General features: G+C 40.1%; 2 protein-coding genes and 1 long non-coding RNA gene across 4 annotated transcripts; 1 reads left to right on the forward strand and 2 right to left on the reverse strand.

Annotated features, from left to right (window-relative positions):
* The first annotated feature begins 849 nt into the window (after nt 1-849).
* On the forward strand, nt 850-8,551 carry LOC146970756 (Y+L amino acid transporter 2). Of its 2 annotated transcripts, none has more exons than XM_085804406.1 (10): nt 850-926; nt 1,222-1,755; nt 3,860-3,985; nt 4,065-4,209; nt 5,611-5,734; nt 6,474-6,577; nt 7,204-7,300; nt 7,416-7,565; nt 7,658-7,841; nt 8,178-8,551. In XM_085804406.1, the coding sequence occupies exons 2-10, from the start codon at nt 1,257-1,259 to the stop codon at nt 8,273-8,275; spliced, it is 1,527 nt and encodes a 508-aa protein (XP_085660532.1). In that variant the 5' UTR covers nt 850-926; nt 1,222-1,256; the 3' UTR covers nt 8,276-8,551. The 2 variants fall into 2 exon arrangements, with proteins under 2 accessions (XP_085660532.1, XP_085660533.1); XM_085804407.1 differs by having other exon boundaries at nt 1,225-1,755.
* A 1,007-nt stretch (nt 8,552-9,558) lies between these two features.
* Nucleotides 9,559-12,774, reverse strand: LOC146970757 (uncharacterized). The gene is made up of 5 exons (XM_085804506.1): nt 12,604-12,774; nt 11,629-11,737; nt 10,249-10,359; nt 9,815-9,893; nt 9,559-9,697 (listed from the first exon to the last, which is right to left on the reverse strand). Exons 1-5 carry the CDS (start codon nt 12,705-12,707, stop codon nt 9,609-9,611), a joined length of 492 nt encoding a protein of 163 aa, XP_085660632.1. The 5' UTR covers nt 12,708-12,774; the 3' UTR covers nt 9,559-9,608.
* Nucleotides 12,775-14,876: 2,102 nt separating this feature from the next.
* LOC146970758 (uncharacterized) lies at nt 14,877-15,461 on the reverse strand. The gene is made up of 3 exons (XR_015038126.1): nt 15,385-15,461; nt 15,212-15,288; nt 14,877-15,036 (listed from the first exon to the last, which is right to left on the reverse strand). It is a non-coding gene; the product is annotated as an uncharacterized LOC146970758 (long non-coding RNA).
* Between the last annotated feature and the right edge of the window lie 1,241 nt (nt 15,462-16,702).

Consider the following 16,702-nt stretch of genomic DNA (forward strand, 5'->3'; position numbering starts at 1 on the left):
GCTGCTTTCATCGTCTTTCTTCCTGATTCTGTGGCTTTTATCCCAGGTCAATTTTCAGTCAGTTAGAACAGTTAGCTCATGTTTTCATCTATATTAAGACACTGTTTGAGATGCCAAGAACTAAGAGGGCCTGTGTACAGCCCTGGGACACTGAATGGGCCTACCTGGGACAAAAATCACACCGGGGGAGATGCAAAACAAACTCAACAAGCTGAGAAAAGACATTTAAAAAAGGCATATAACGACTTCACGGCAAGGCTGAATGATCTGCAAATGATCTACAAAGCAGCAAGATGCAAAACAATTACAGAGATGCAAAGAGAAGCAAAACCACAAGTCTCAACGAGAAGCAACACCACCGCAAAGAGATGCAAAACAAATGCAAAGCGACATAAACCAAAATGAAATGGCCACTAAGGGCTCATAAATTACTGTAAGGAGATTAGAGATGTATAACTGGCAGGAAGAATACGAGTCATTTTGCATTTGTTTTAGTCAGAGTGTCCTGCTCCTATGTAGAGTAGGGCCATGGCACCCACTGTTTCATAATCTGCCCAGTGCATAGCAACCTGTTGGAGTCACTGATGGAGAATGACAGTGGTTCTTAATGTCAGAACAATCTCCTGGCTGACTCGCCTGTTGACCCAGAAGCAGTCTGATGAAGGCACCCTGGGGGCAGGGACGAGGTCTGCTTGTCTCTGAAAATAGCACTGAGGGGAACACGAGAGTCCGTCTCGCCTACTGCTGGAAAAACACCCGTTGTGGTCGTGCTGGGCTGCAGCGATTGCAACACTGACTGTCCTGTTGCCATCTCAGATATGATCTCGCCAATGTCTCACTGCCTGGTTCAGAGGAGCAGCACTGACCTGAGAGACACTACATGTTCAGACGGACAAATACACTGTTAGATTTTCCCCAAACATAAGGTAAATTCACGTACTATTACTTCTTTTTACACATTTGCCCTTTATGTTTCTAAAATTATTGCACCTGCTAACTAGGTTATCTGAAGGCATGAAGAGTGGGCTATGAGGAAAACATTTTGGTGAATGATGCTCTGATATCATGTGACATTTTCTTGTTTTCATGTTTTCTTGGGCATGAACAAGGCGGTGTTCAGCTTTTACAGAGTTGTATAGTTGAAGTTTAAAGTATTGTATGAATTGTTTGAACCAGCTAATTGGAAAACCCCCAATAATTCTCACTGCATCATCTCCACAGCAGCACTGCAAGACCAATCTGATCCGAGGCAGAAGATGGGGGTCATGTCACAGACAATATGTCCAAGATCGCGGGCTCCTTCTGACGAGGACTTGAAGGCCCCGAGTGGAGGGAAAGGGGAGAAAATGCAGATGAAGAGAGAAATCTCTCTCATGAATGGAATCTGCCTGATCGTGGGCAACATGATTGGCTCTGGGATCTTCGTCTCACCAAAGGGTGTACTCATGCACAGCGCCTCTTACGGACTGGCGTTGCTGATTTGGGCTCTGGGTGGGATCTTCTCAGTGTTCGGGGCCTTGTGCTACGCAGAGCTCGGCACCACCATCACTAAGTCTGGAGCCAGCTACGCCTACATCCTGGAGTCTTTTGGCAGCTTTCTGGCTTTCATCCGCCTCTGGACGTCCATCCTGCTGATCGAGCCGGCCAGCCAGGCTGTGATTTCGCTGACCTTTGCCAACTACCTGGTGGAGGCCTTCTACCCCACCTGCCAGCCGCCGTACGACGGTGTCCGCCTCATCGCTGCAGCCTGCCTCTGTAAGAAAAACTCTGTGTGAGTCTGTGTGAGAGAGCTTTTACATTCAGCATTTCATTTACCACCCAGAAAACAGGTTGCAAAGTCCCCATGGCAAAGGAGAGAAAACTGTGGTCTCAGGGAATTTAGTGAATTAATCAGCTCTTTAGTTGTAATGTGTGTCCATACAGTTTATATGGTGAGACACATTAATCAGAAGTTAATTAAATTTGCTGCAGAAAAATACTAGAGGGAAAATGACTCTGCAGCCGTCGATATTGTGCTGCCGGCAGAGAAAGGCTGAAACTGGTCAACACGTTCTTCCAATTGTGCTCTGGGTGGTCAAATATAAAATATAGCAGATTTCAGGTATTCAGATTATACAATATGGAACCATGAAAGTTGTTAGCCTTTTGAATTTTGAATTTAGCTTTTGATACTATTTAAAGCTGTACAGAAAAGAAAATTGAATTTGAGCCCACTGTGGCTCCTAACACTAGTGTAATAACTCATCTATCAGACGATGCAGCCCAAACTTTGTGCAAAATTCTATTTTCGTATTTTTTTTCCGCATTGGATAATGCAGGCGCACAGATTATATGTCACCCTGCTCACGATTCATCAGCCACTGATATTGGATCTGTCATCTGTCAATCAAACGTCTGAGACAACACACACACACACGGAGCTCGGTCTCGCCCAAGGGGGCAGTTGTCGGTCTGAGAAGTGAAGCTCACTTCCGCGTTCAAAAAACTGCAATCCTTCCTCTGGGGGCTGGTGTCAGAAGGGAGCATTCTCCATAGACCCCCATGTTAAAATCGCTGACTTTACATCCTCAGTAAACATGTTAAAAGCCTGGTCTCAGAACGTTTTTTCGTCTCAATCGATAGTTTCTACCCCCGCACACACTCTGAGGGGGGTGAATTTTTTTTTTAACTCTAACGTTTTATTGTTATTAGGTTAAAACTCTGGCCAATTAGGGCGCGGAAACGTTGAGTGACAGGTCCGAGCAGCTCCGTGGACAGCTGCTTCGAGGCCAGTGGGCGGGTTCTCGGCCAGTAAATCCAACATGGCGCTGTTCAGGCCGCCATATTTGAGTCACAAAAACGACTCCCCAAAACCAATGGGTGACGTCACGGACACTACGTCCATTCTTTTTACAGTCTATGGTCTCGCCCCAAGAATTGAATATCCCGCCCACTCGATAACGACCAATCAAATTCGTTTTCCTTACTTGGGTAAACTCGTGCGGCAACTCATGAAAACTGGCGCGACAAACAGGACAAACGGCCATTTCTGTACACCTTTAAAGTTTTTTTTGTTTTTTTTTAAAAAACACCATGAAATGCATTTGCACTCAGTCATTTTCTCTCTATGTATTAGTTTATTAAATAGTTTTGGATTAAAATCACTTTACTTCACAGAGCTGAACGACGCATCCATGCTATCCATGATAACTGTTTGTAATTTATCTTATTGGTTTCAGTGTTCAAGTGTTTATTATTCACACTTCCAACTCAGTGTCAGAGCTGGATTCAATTAATTCAAATGTTTCGTTTTACAGCCAACTCACATTAAAACCATTCAACTGGGCTGACTGTTATTTTAACATAGTTACAGGAAATACCATGTATTAATCAAATACAGCAGCAGAATCTCCATTCATCCCTGCACCAGCCTCAATCACCCCACATGAGACTGGCACCAGCTATAGTTGGACCACCAGTCCTGTAAAAATACCACTGTGGTTTACAGCCGGCTTTGTGCTGTGAAGAATGTAGTTGGTGGAAACGGTATTTAGGTGAGAGAGCAGCAGGGGCATGAGTCATTAAGCACTCTACTGAGAAGTGAGTTTCCCCTTCTGTAACCACATACTGAATGAGGCCCAGGTGATGCCAGTGGCAATAAGGAGAACTGAAAACTACGGCTTTAAAAACTCCTTGTCATAAATGAGTTTTACAAATGTGGCCAACCATTTTTCCTGAGTGATTCCTCTTTGCCTGCTGCGCACACGCCACTTAAGAGGAAAAGAGAAGCAGCAGCAGCAGCTCCTGTGTTAGTATAAATTAATATGTTAGCTGTACAAAGGAGGATTCATTTATGTGCTTATTCATCTGCTTCATGCAGGTATACTCATTTTCATCAACTGTGCCTACGTGAAGTGGGGGACTCTCATCCAGGACATCTTCACCTACGCCAAACTCATGGCGCTCTTTCTCATCATCATTGTAGGACTCCTGAAATTATCAACTGGTAAGTTAATGCATCAAAACAAGACACATGATCAAAATGCGTAAATACGCTTTAAACTATGACTCCTCTCTCTGTGTAGGAGAAGCAAAAGGCTTTGAGAGTCCATTTGAGGGCTCCTCTACAGATCCTGGGGCCATAGCTTTGGCCCTCTACTCAGCTCTGTTCTCCTACTCCGGCTGGGATACACTCAACTTTGTCACAGAGGAGATTAAGAATCCAGAAAGGTGATACACACAGACACACCAAGTCATCTACATCTACGCTTGAGCCTCTACACTCACTTTGACCTCCTGTTCTTGGCTCACTGACCACAATTTGAGTCTGACAGTGTAGGTGACCTGGCTAACATGCCTCTGAATCGTTTATATAGGGAGTTTATACAGAGTTTCAAAATATGAAAATGAGCCACTGGAAATTGTGCTAAAACATAAAACTAAATCGATAAGCTATAACTCATCATTGTTTTTGTTCTATTTGTCCAAACTTATCACGACATTTGTTTACATGTCCTTTAAAGGTGCTGTCAGTACCATTATAACAGTTCCAATCACTTCCCTTAGCAAAAAGTAGTTCATTAAAGTGTACTGCAAATATATTCATTTTATACTAAAACTGAGGCAGTAAACTTGGAAGTGTACTTTTGTAAACTTAAAATGACCTTATAAAGTATACTTTAATAAACTAAAATGTGGACTAGAAGTATATATTTAGTACACTAGGAGTATATAGATGAGTGTAATTGTTGTATACTTGAAAGTGTACTTTTGTTAACTTAAAATTACCTTATAAAGTATACTTTAATAAACTAAAATGTGGACTAGAAGTATACACTAGGAGTATATAGATGAGTGTAGGTACTTGTTGTATTCTTGTACTTTTGTAAACTTAAAATGACCTATAAAGTATACTTTTATAAACTTAAAATGTTCCAATTTAGTCCAAATAAGTATTAAAGTAGTATACTTTCTAGTATGCTACAAGAACATGGTCCATAGTATACTTGCTATACTTATACTTATACTCAAGCATACTTAATAAAATGAACTTCAAGTATACTACTTTTTGCTAAGGGTTTTACACATGATAAGTGTTAATCTCTGTCATGAAGCTACGGGAAATAATCAAATGACTCAATTTCCGTGTCCACTTGAAGTTGAAGTTGAAGTTTATGGTTCTTTTTATTTATTTATTTTTAGCTATGATCAAGAACATGCTTTGTGAGGTCACAGTGACCTTTGACATTCAATCTCTGAATCTAATCAGTTCATCCTTAAGTCCAGATGGATGTTTGTGACAAATTTGAGGAAATGTTACATAAACTTTCACTCTAATGTTGAATTGGATCGGAATGATGAAGCAATGACAGTTTAAATCTAAAAGGTCAAAGGTCAACCTCACTGTGACATTATACTGTATAATGTGGGAAGCAGATGGAAAGATTGTGTAGATCTTATAGCCAGGTCTATGATGTGTGTGAAGCCTTTACGTTTAGAAATTGCCGTTGATATTAGAGGTTCTGTTTGTTGACAACGTTAGACTATAAGTTACACAGGAAACTTGATGATTGAATAGCTCTGAATTGCAACTTGAGAAAAACCATGTGCTTGTTGTTGTCGTCGTCATAGGAATCTGCCCCTGGCCATTGCAGTGTCCATGCCTATAGTGACCATCATCTACCTGCTGACCAATGTGGCCTACTACGTGGTTCTGGACATGCCGTCTCTGCTGTCCAGTGACGCTGTTGCTGTGGTAAGACCATCATAAATGTCCCAAAGTCCTGAACACCAACAGACTGGATTCCTCCCTTTACACCCTGTCTCTAAATAAATAAATAAATAGTCTTTGATAAGAGCTAATGAAAACATATTTGGAGTTAGTCATCATGCTGTCATGGAAAACCACAACAAATTATTCTTCCTTGTAGTTAACTATCTTTATTGTTGTAATGTTAATGTTCAGCGTTTGTTCAGTGTTTGTTTGTTAACCATTCTTCCTCTATCTTCTTCCCATTCATGTTCTTTTGTTCTTCTGTTTCTTATTGTTTACTATCTTTGTAATGCTTCCCCTGTGGTTGAACTAGTGTTTTACATCACAATGAATGTGCTCAGTGAACCGTGGGTAAGTTCTTCAGGCAAAGTCTGCAGACGTGCAAACAGTGTGTATGCCAGAGAGCCCTCCGCCACCTCATGATTTTATAGCAGGGACGGCCCTTAGCCCGCGTGCACGTCTGAGAATGCATGAGGAGTGGGTGTTGACTAGGATTGGGCCCAGTCGTCACCTGAGAGAGAAAGAGAGAGAGAGAGAGAAAGAGAGAGACGATGCTAAATATAGTCCTGTTCTGCTGCCTGGCCTGAGACATTTTACCCCCTCAGGAAAAAAAACAAGGCTGCAGAAATAAAAGTGGAAGCAGCTCGCTGTGAATTGTCCTTGAATTCTGGATGATACAATGCTTACCATACCATAATACAATGTGAATCTGATCCCACAGACGTTTGGGAACGCAGTCCTGGGGCCATTCAGCTGGATCATGCCTGTGTCGGTGGCCATGTCCTGTTATGGCGGCCTCAACGCTTCTATCATCGCCGCCTCACGGTAACCACAACACACTGAGCAGAACAACTTGAGGCCTTCATTAGAGCAATGGTTCTCAAAGGGGGTCCTTGAGAGGGTTCAAGGGGGTCCCCAACATTTTCTTGAGTTTTTCAATTTTTTTTTTTTTTGAGAAATTTTTTCCAATTTTTGTTGTTTTGTTTTTTTAAGCTTTTTTTTCTCCAAACGTAACCACTTTTTCTAGATTTTTATTTTTTATTTTACTAGTTTCTTCTAGAATTTTTTTTTAAACACTTTTTCCTAGACATTTTTTTTCCTTTTTTTAAATTTTTTAAAAGAAATCTTACCGCTTTTCTCTAAAAAAAAAAAAAAATCATCATTATTTTTTTGGGGGGAGAATTTTTACCACTTTTTTCTAGAAATGTTTATTCACACCATTGGCCCTAATTTGAAGGTATACATAAATAATATTAAAAAGTAATGTTCTTCTGTCTCAGAACAAATATTTGTGTATTTCTGGAGTTTGCTTCAAAATTTTGTCCAATGGGGGTCCGTGGTCTGATTTGTGTCAATTTAGGGGTCCTTGAAAAGGACTTTGAAAAAAGTTTGAGAACCACTGCATTAGAGTATTTGGACAGTAACTTTATCAATCTTTAATGGTCGTGCAGGTTGTTTTTTGTTGGAGCCAGAGAGGGCCACCTCCCTGACAGCCTGAGTCTGATTCACCTGGAGCGCTACACACCCATACCTGCCCTGCTGTTCAATGTAAGAGGAGCATTTACCTCACTCTCACTTCAAAGAGCGGGAAGTGATTAAATGATTTTGTCAGTGCATGATGAGTTAAGCCAATAAATCTCCTCATGGCGCTGTGTGTCTGCAGGGAATAATGGGCCTGATCTTCCTGTGTGTGGAGGACGTGTTCCAGCTCATCAACTACTTCAGCTTCAGTTACTGGCTCTACGTGGGTCTGTCTGTGGCCGGCCTCATCTACCTGCGCATCACTCAGCCGGACAGACACAGGCCTGTGAAGGTGCGGTCCAAAGTCACCAAGTGCATTCGGCCACTTACTGTACCGTACCTCTGCACAGCTCTGAGGAACTCACTGTGTGTGTCTGTCCACAGCTGACCCTGATCTTCCCCTTCATCTACTGCCTGTGCAGCCTGTTCCTAGTCATCGTCCCTCTGTACTGGGACACCATCAACTCTCTCATAGGGATTGGTATTGCTCTCTCTGGAGTGCCGGTCTATTATGTTGCCATTTACCTGCCTGAGGAGAAGAGGCCCAAATTTATACGCAAAGTGAACGGTAAGATTTTGACTCAAATGTCTGTCTACTAAAAGAATATTTAAAAAATTATATTTTAGATCAGCAGGATTATGTTTTTTAATCCTATATTTAATATAAATTTCCATATTGTCCTGTGTTGGATTAGACATTTAAAATATGTGTAGAGGAAGTGATAAAAAGGAGACATTTCCCTATCATAAAATTGAAGATAAAGCCTTCACACTGTCTGACTCAATATCACTTTCAAAATACAGCATTAATCAGCTTGGATGATCAGCAACAGTTGTAATTGATCTCTCCACTCCTCTGCCTGTTCACACCCCCTCCCACATCTTCCCTCTTCTGCCCCTCCAGCCTTTGCCACCAGATGCACCCAGATGCTGCTCTACTGCTGCCTGACTGAATTTGACTACGAGGAGACAGGAACACAAGCGGCCACTAAAACGCAGTGAGCTGCAGCCGGACCGTGTCGTCAGGCCTCCTGCCTCCTGCCTCCTGCCTGAGGCCTCGGGCCTTTTGAAAAACAAGGACAAGCGCAGCAAAGCACAGACTCACAACATTTGTGAGGGTTACTTCTGCCAGCTCAAGTTTAAAAAAGGCCTGAGATCTCAAATGACTCACAGCAGAAGCGGGCACTTGAGAGACTGCAAACTGTTGCTTTCTTCTGTGAACGCAATATACTTTTCTACAGCGATGGAGGAATGTTTTCTATGAGGATTTAATAAAACTATAAAGAATTACAAAGTTGAGGCTCACATTTTATTTTTGTGTGAAGATATGACTTGATACGTTTGTCTGTTTAAATCATGATTATGTAGCATGTTCCTTTTAGTCAAGGGAATGTCTTTAAAAAGTTGTATTATGTAAATAATCACATATTTAAAACACTGTAAATCCGTAAAATGTTATCTTTAATTTATATGAAGCACATTCACTTTGAAATTTAAATATTGTGTATTTGAGTGATTTAACGTGTTTAAAATGAACAGAGATGTGGTTTGTCTGCTGAGTCATGCTAAATGTGCATCAATTTGACATGTCAGCAAAATACTTTCAAACTGATGGGAAATTGATGACTCACTGAAGTCACGTTCAACATGTACCCAACTGTGACACCCACATGAGTAACATGAGCACGCAGAACCACCCTGCTGCTGCTGCTGTTACATTTCTCACCTGCAGGTGGCGGAGACGGACTTTCACAGCTTCACATAAAAGGCATGTGAGTGTCTGTTAAAACTGTCACATAATAATAAATCATCCTGCATTTCAAATCAGCTTCAGCAGCAGCTATTGCTGAGGGGAAACCATTCAAATGTGACCGGACCGAGGTGGATGACGAACACATCCAATCACATATTCACTCGTTAATGTGTTGCCAGCAATTGTATCAACACGTGTAGATGACCTGTTATTGACAGACTTAGTTGCATCATTTTGTATCATGATTGAACTTAAAAGATTTTTCTCCTTTGTATTTTCTTGAACGCTCAATCACCTTTAATCCAAGTATCATTTTTTTCCCCCAGTAATGAATAAATTCCTTATTATTCTAGTGATTATTATGTATTCTTTATGAACTGGACTTGAAATTATAGCTAACAAGTCTAACAAGGGAGTTCATCAGTTTATTGTCATCAGCCATGAAACACTGAAATATTATTGTATATAATGAAAAAATAACATTGTTGTTCCTTCGGTGATTTTTAAGAGTATTAATTATTCACAAAAAACATAATTATGCAGGAACTACGGAATATAAAATCACAGTTCATTCAGGGTCTACTACATGGTGCAGTTAACAGCATCAAACCCAGGACAGATCCACTTGTTGCTGAACTGTTTGTATCCCTCAGCATTAATCAGGTCACTTCCTAGAGGGAGAGAAAGGAAACAAACAGTATTTACTCCGACTTTTTATAATTATTTTATAAAACATTAACTGCTGAGTCAATCCCAGGCGCCAGGAGCCAAACAGAGAGAACATGTACCGTCCATCAGGTTCTGGAGGCTGCAGTAGTTTGTGCTGTTGTCGGCCGGATCTTTGGTGAACTCAGACACTGCATCGCCCTGCACATTAGAGAGATCAGAAGACGCTGATTTTTCATGCAGCAACCAAGAGAGAAACAGCGTGTGAAAGAGCAACGTCAGTGATCAAAGATAAGTGAACAGATTTTCCCCGTTAATTTTCCTTTAAAGTCAGAGAAATCACAGTTTTCCCCTCACAGGATCACACCCATGTTCCTGTCCTCCTCTTGTGTGATTGGAGCTGTTTGATATTCTCTGTTAAATAATAAAGAACTGTCTGGTTTTTTAAATTTCTTTTAAAGATTGCTCAGTTAAATAAAATGGAAACACCGCTGACGTGAGATAAACATTTGATGCAAATTAAGGCCATGTGTGTTGAACCAAGATTTATACTCACAGTCACTTTGCAGATGGTGGACTGCTCCAGGAGAAACTGAAGGTTGTTCACTAACCTCGTCCTGGGAGACGTGTGCGTGGCTTTGATCAGGTAGGGGGCTGTCGACACGAGCTGCAGCACAGTTCACATTCAGTCAAGTCTCACAGGGGAGCTGCATACTGCACATGTCAACCTGACTCCGTTAATAATGAAAACAAGGGCATTAAGCAGATGCATGTACATGATTTGTGGTAATTCCCATTCAGTGACCTCTTGGGAGTATCAATGGCCATTATGAGTGGCAATTTTACACTAAACTGCATGAAGTTATTGTAGTTTTTTAGTTTTTTTTTTTCAAAGTAACAGTTCAATCATCTTAAATCATAAGTGACAAGATCGTGTGTCAACACTAGCTGAAGTGAAACCAGACCTGTAATTTAAAGACAAACATGGAGAAATGATTAACAGCAATAACAACTACACTTCATTTTGATTAACGGTTTGTTGCTCATTTTAAAGCAGAAGTAAGTGATATATTTGTGTTAATATAAGTCTTAAATAGTTATATCTTCCGACAGCAATCACTTACATAGAGTGTTTGGTCTGAAACACGGGTCTGTCAGTCACTCTGCTCTGCTCTGAGCCGAGGAGAAAACATTTATCGTATCCTACAGTTTTTATCCAATGAGGAGAGAGAACGGCATGCAGGGCTGTGTGTGCAGCCAAGGGACGCCGTGAATGTGGCGACGTAGGGACGAGGACTGTTATGGTGCGTTCAAGGAAACTCGTATTTTTCCGACCGTGAAGTCGTACCAGTTCGATCTGGTACGAGTTCACCGGTCGGAAGTTACGAGTGGCCGTTATAGTGACTTTCACCGGTAAAACAGGTCGGAAAAACACGAGTGGGTTGCCTGGAACGCTACAAAGTCGTAAGTTGTGACTTGAAGCTGTAATTTACGATTTCAAAAGCCTGCCTGGAACGCAGCATTAGCCAAAACGACCGGACCACTTACTTCTGCTTTAACTTAATCCCTTAACACCCACTGGCCTGTGGGTTGTGTTGCTTTTAATTAATGCTTAGCCTGCCAGGCCCTACCAAATTTAAGAGTTTAATAATGTACAGTATTTTGTCAGCAGTTGTAACTGAGGACACGATGACACACCTTAAGTTTATGTTATTGAGGCTATGTTCTTATTAAAACATGAGTCCTTATCTGCTCATACTCCAGCTTCCATTTATGGGCATTATTATATTCATAGATTTCCCTGCGCTCTGACTCTCATTTGAATAAATGCTAAAATTGGTGGCTAATTACAGATAGCCTATGACTTGTTTGTGGACCACTAATGAATTATTTATTAAAATTCAACAAGATGATAGAAGACTGAGGTGTTTCTGACCTCGTACGAGCACCTCTCCCCTGCATACAGACAGCTCTGTCTGATCTGCCAGGCCTTGATCTGGCTCACCACTTTCCCATAGACATCACTGCACGAGATGCCAAACAACCTGCAGAGCAGTGAGTGTTAGATCAGTTAATATTTATAACTGTATTCATGAAAAACATCTGATTAATGAAAGATTAAGGCAATATCGAGCTGCTTTTGAGTATTTTAATCGCTCAAAACTTTGTATTTCTTTGCACTGTGTGACTAATGTGAGTCTTGTGAGAACCATATCCAAGATAACAAGCATGAGAAATGGCTCCGCACAGAAATCTGAAATCATAAAATACCTTGTCCACTGTGTATCTGACCATTTTGCACTGTGACTTCAGAGGATTTCATGGAATCCAAACAGTATTAAAACAATCATCTATGCCTCAATACTGCCTCTGATCTCTGGAGATCAACAGCAAAAACACAAGGTACCACTTTATAGTAAGGATTTATGAATGGTTTATAACTCTTCTATTAATTATTTTGTTAACATCATTCATTAGATGTTAGAAACTATTAGATTTAAAAAGATTTGTTTGTTTTCTCCATCATCAACATTTGTGCCTGCCTTCCTCAGATATTTGGCAAGTTATCAGCAATTAACCTCCATCAGCCAATCTGGTTGAACAGTTTCACATGATTAGGCATAATGATGGTAAGTCTTCTGCAAGATTAGTGAATAATAACTTGATCTTGCCTGCATCAACACATGAAAACTGTTAAAACACATTCACAACAGTTTATTTATGATTTACAAAATGTTTACAACTATATTAATAACAAATTTGTCATTCATAAATCCTTTTTAAGGGAGTCTTGTTGTAGAGTGGTATCTGACATAATTTGCAGCATTGATATTATTCATTAACTAAAACACAATTATTAGAGAAATACACAAATTAGGGAGAGTTTCAATAAAAAACAAAACTATGTTACCATTTGATTTTGCACTGTGCGGTGCCGGTGCGGTCTGCCAGTGAGATGGTGAGCGTGCCCCCCAGGAGGAGAGCTGAGGCTAGAAACAGAAATCTCGGGGTCATGGTGAAGGCAGACAGGTCAGGTCTTTATCCAGTCTGCGGGGCAAGTGAGCAGACGTCTTCTGAGTGTCGGCTGGACCAGCTCCGAGGGGTTAAAAGGGGAGAGCGTGGGTCATGTGGGAAGAGGGAAAAGAGGACAGCACAACATTGATTAACACAGACTAGAGGGTGGAGAGAATGAGACTGTGGGAAACTGGCCAAATATCTCATCCTAGACAACACATACAGAAAAGTATTTTCATCAGTTAGACTGGTAATTGTGTCTGCTTTGGTTTATAATCTGTGGATTGCGTAACATTTTGCAAAGTATGTCTTATACCTTATCAAAATCATATAAAACCATGACAGAAGTCATTTCAACCTGATAAAAACCCATTTCTACTGAAATGTTGGGTCTCTCTACCTGTCAGCTTGATTCATCATAATGTAACTGAGGACGCTGATAATCTGTCGCTCACTCTGAGTAACGTGATTTAGACACTGTTGGTTTGTCTGAAAAAGCTGATTTCACAGCCTCACACCAGACAGGATTTAACAATCAAAACATGGTGACGGTTCTTATAATTCACATCAACAGGCCTCACATTCAAATTAGCATCAAGCTAGCAGCCTAGCCCAATGTTTATAGCGTTCATAATATTTGGATCTGTAAACAAATATTTGGCAGATTTAGTGTGGGCACTATAATGCTGTTATTATCGTCATTAGTAGTTTAACTGTTTGTTTTAGTCAAAGGTTTCTTGGTCTTTGCTTTGCATTGCAAAACAAGCAATGGTTGTGTCTGATGGGGATTTTAACTGTTTGTTTACTTGTTTATTTATGTAGATTTTAGCAGATCATTTTAAGCTAACATGGCAAAACTTTTTTTTTCTTTTAAACCTTATTACCTGCACTGGTGTCTGTTTGGAGTTGCCAGCTGCAAGGGCTGAAAGAAAGTTCATTTATATGATTCTCCATGGTTTAGTCTCATTTCTCATGTTGTTAATTGACACATGTTAGAACAAGATATAGCCTATTTTATAGAAACTTGTACATTTTGGGACCCAGTTGTCAGGCGATTTCATTATTTTTGCCCGAGTGTTGAGGACATGAATTAAAATTTCATAATCTCCATCTTCCGTGACAGATATCAGCAACAGCAACGAACATTCAATGATGATCAATTCAACTAAAACTAAATCCTCTGTCTGTGTTTTGATTTGCAGGCTGTTTTTCGTGGCCTGTCTAGTTTGAGCACAGGAACAAATGATCCGAGTAGCTACATGGATCCAGAGGGACAGCCCTCAGCAGCTGGAAGGAAAAGATGCCTCTGCTACTGATTCTCCAACTGTTTGTGTTGGTGTTTTGATACTATGATGCTGATTCAGTTTAAAACTCATTACAGTAGCCTATTTTGTCAGAGCATGACAGTCCGGTGAAAGTTATTTCCATCTGACCTTTTGAAGACATGCAACAAAGGCAACAGCCACTCAAAATATTGTATTGTTGTGTATTTGATGGTGGATGCTGGAAAAGTGTCATTAGTGTGATGAGGGAAAGAAACTGTGAGAGGACAGAAGGGGTCCCACCTCAACGCCTCTAGCATCAGTGTGTGTTGCCCTCTAGTGGGAAAAGTGGAACTGCGTCAAGAACATGTCAAAAGACAACTGAAAACTCCTTCATAGATCTTTATTTTTCAGTATCATAGTCATTATAAATTACCATGTTGTTGATTTGTTATTGTCCCATTAACCAAAACTGTATTTAAACATGTATAAAAAGATATTAAATGAACTCAATCCTGTCTTCTAATTTTAGCACGCTGGTTCAAGTTTAGTCACACATGACTGATGGTATGTTTCACTGTGTCTTATCAAACTTGTCATCAGTAATATTATCTTCCTTTGAATCCTTCACATAGCTCCACCTTCGTCCATTTCCTGGCCCTGAATCTTCATTATTGTTACATTTCAAATAAGCAGAACCATCCTCTGCACAACGCAGCATGGTTTGATGTCACAAACATTCAAATCATTTCAGCTCTACAACTTGCAGCTACACAAACAGGCTGTCACCAGGATTAACAAGCCCAGAGACGAGAGAGTCTGCGTGGTGAGAAACTTTATGTTTATGTTATTTCCCGTAGGAGAGGTTACAAACTAAAGCACCAGTGAAGAACTGAATATTTCACATACAGAATAAAATTAGTCTTAAACATAAAAAAACAGCACTGAAGATTTTACCCACACAGTATTTAGAGAGGCAGAGTGAGAAGGTTTCAGACTTCGGTGATGTTCTTTATATTCAGAGAGAAAGTTGCATTTTGTCCAAGCCTCTGGATGATGTTCTGAAGCTGAAAGACAAACAGGTAAAACTTTTTATTCTGGTCCTGGTTCACCACACAGTTACTTAGCCTACTGCTGTATGATGTTAGATCATGTATCAGACAGTAAATACTGAGCTATATTTAGGAGTGTTCCCATCAAGGAAATAACAGATTGAATTTGGAGATTACGCCGGTGAGTTACCTCGTTCAAGATCTGAGCAGTAGCCGTTCCATTCAGCACACCAGTGGTCTGAACAGCTGTCTGCAGGATTGCCACAGCTGTGGGACAAAGAAACACACATATAAATCCAAAATTATCCAAAATCAGGTCAGATTCAAGGTGAATCGTATTCCACAGGTTTAAAATGAATTTACTATTGCTTGTTGAAACAGGTGTTTGAGGGTCTGCTGTTGTCTGGACTGTCTGTGGAAAGTGAGTCGTGAATGAAGGCCCCGGGGCTGGGTAAACATAAAAAAAAAAGTAATCCACATTTGAAATCCAGACAAAAAACAAAATGTAAGAGTATTTACAGTGTATTCATTAGAAATAATCTTTTTTCTTCCCTCTCACTTGTACTCACTTGTCTGTGCAGCGCATGAGGCCAAACATCCAGCAAACAGAATCAGCAGCAGCATGTTGAAGCTTTATTGTTTGTTTTTTTTAATATGAGTCAGAGTGAATCCGTCACAGGAATGTGTTCCTTCAGTTCCCACTGAGCCTCTGGCCACTTTTGTTCTGTACAAGGAAACGACACCTTTATTTGAAGGGTGTGGCCTATTAACAACAATACGTATCATCCTGAAAGAAATGTGTGAGGCACCAAGGCTGACACGCCTGCAACACAAAACCAAGGTAAAATGTAAACCCGTGTCCTGACAAGTGTGCTGTCTTTTAACTTTAATTTTAAAGTTCACCAGCCACTAGGTAGCCACATAGGTTTAATCATAAATAGAGAAAAAGATCAGAATTTTTTTTCCCATAAAATGTTTTTGCTATTGAATAAAGTTAGTAAATTAGGTTAACAGGTTATAGGGTTAGGGGATTATAGGGTAAATCCCATATTCCATATTTGTAACACTTCACTAAATCAGAGGCTTGAACTCAGAAAACATCTAGTTCTAAGTGTCACTGTCCATCACAGAGAATCTCACACATTGACATCACACATGGTCCGTTTGTTTCTTTGCATCCCTAAGAGAATAATAAGAAATCATTATGACTAAGATTAAGGAAATGTCTTTTAGATTTGTACACAAATTTTACTCTAACAGAGTTGAGGCACATCCTGAACTGATTTGACATTGTTACTCCACTAAAAGGTTGTGATACAAGAGGTTTCTGAGTTTATCAATAAGAAATGAACTAATTTTGCATTTCAGCAGAAAAACACAAAAATATTCACATATCAGTGGACTGCATAATTATTTTTGGTTTCATAAATGTAAATTTCCTTTGGTTTTGAAAACCCCTTTTTCTGTTATACATAATTACATAATCTGAGCTATAGAAATTGAAAAAATGTTGCATTTATGTGGCTCTAGTTTGTAATGTCTTTATTTCATTTGTCCACTTGTTTTAGCAATTCATTCTTATTGAACAACCCAATGGCATTTTAATAGGTTACTAATGCGAGTGGGAACTACTGCATGTGCTGAGACCACATTTCAAAACAGTTACATTAAAAACAAACAA

The sequence above is a fragment of the Trachurus japonicus genome, chromosome 17 (genome assembly GCF_045865225.1).
Source record: "Trachurus japonicus isolate A0001 chromosome 17, Traja_1.0".
NCBI classification, from domain to species: Eukaryota; Metazoa; Chordata; class Actinopteri; order Carangiformes; family Carangidae; genus Trachurus; species Trachurus japonicus.

Bases quoted from the DNA above. Each gene is read 5' to 3' on its own strand.
- LOC146970756 (XM_085804406.1), top strand. From the start codon at position 1,257: ATGGGGGTCATGTCACAGACAATATGTCCAAGATCGCGGGCTCCTTCT. The intron at 5,735-6,473 runs GTAAGACCATCA...CTGATCCCACAG, and splicing joins CCAGTGACGCTGTTGCTGTG to ACGTTTGGGAACGCAGTCCT. The intron at 7,842-8,177 runs GTAAGATTTTGA...CTGCCCCTCCAG, and splicing joins ATTTATACGCAAAGTGAACG to CCTTTGCCACCAGATGCACC.
- LOC146970757 (XM_085804506.1), bottom strand. From the start codon at position 12,707: ATGACCCCGAGATTTCTGTTTCTAGCCTCAGCTCTCCTCCTGGGGGGC. The intron at 11,738-12,603 runs GTAACATAGTTT...ACTGCTCTGCAG, and splicing joins GCACAGTGCAAAATCAAATG to GTTGTTTGGCATCTCGTGCA. The intron at 9,894-10,248 runs GTGAGTATAAAT...TCTAATGTGCAG, and splicing joins CCACCATCTGCAAAGTGACT to GGCGATGCAGTGTCTGAGTT.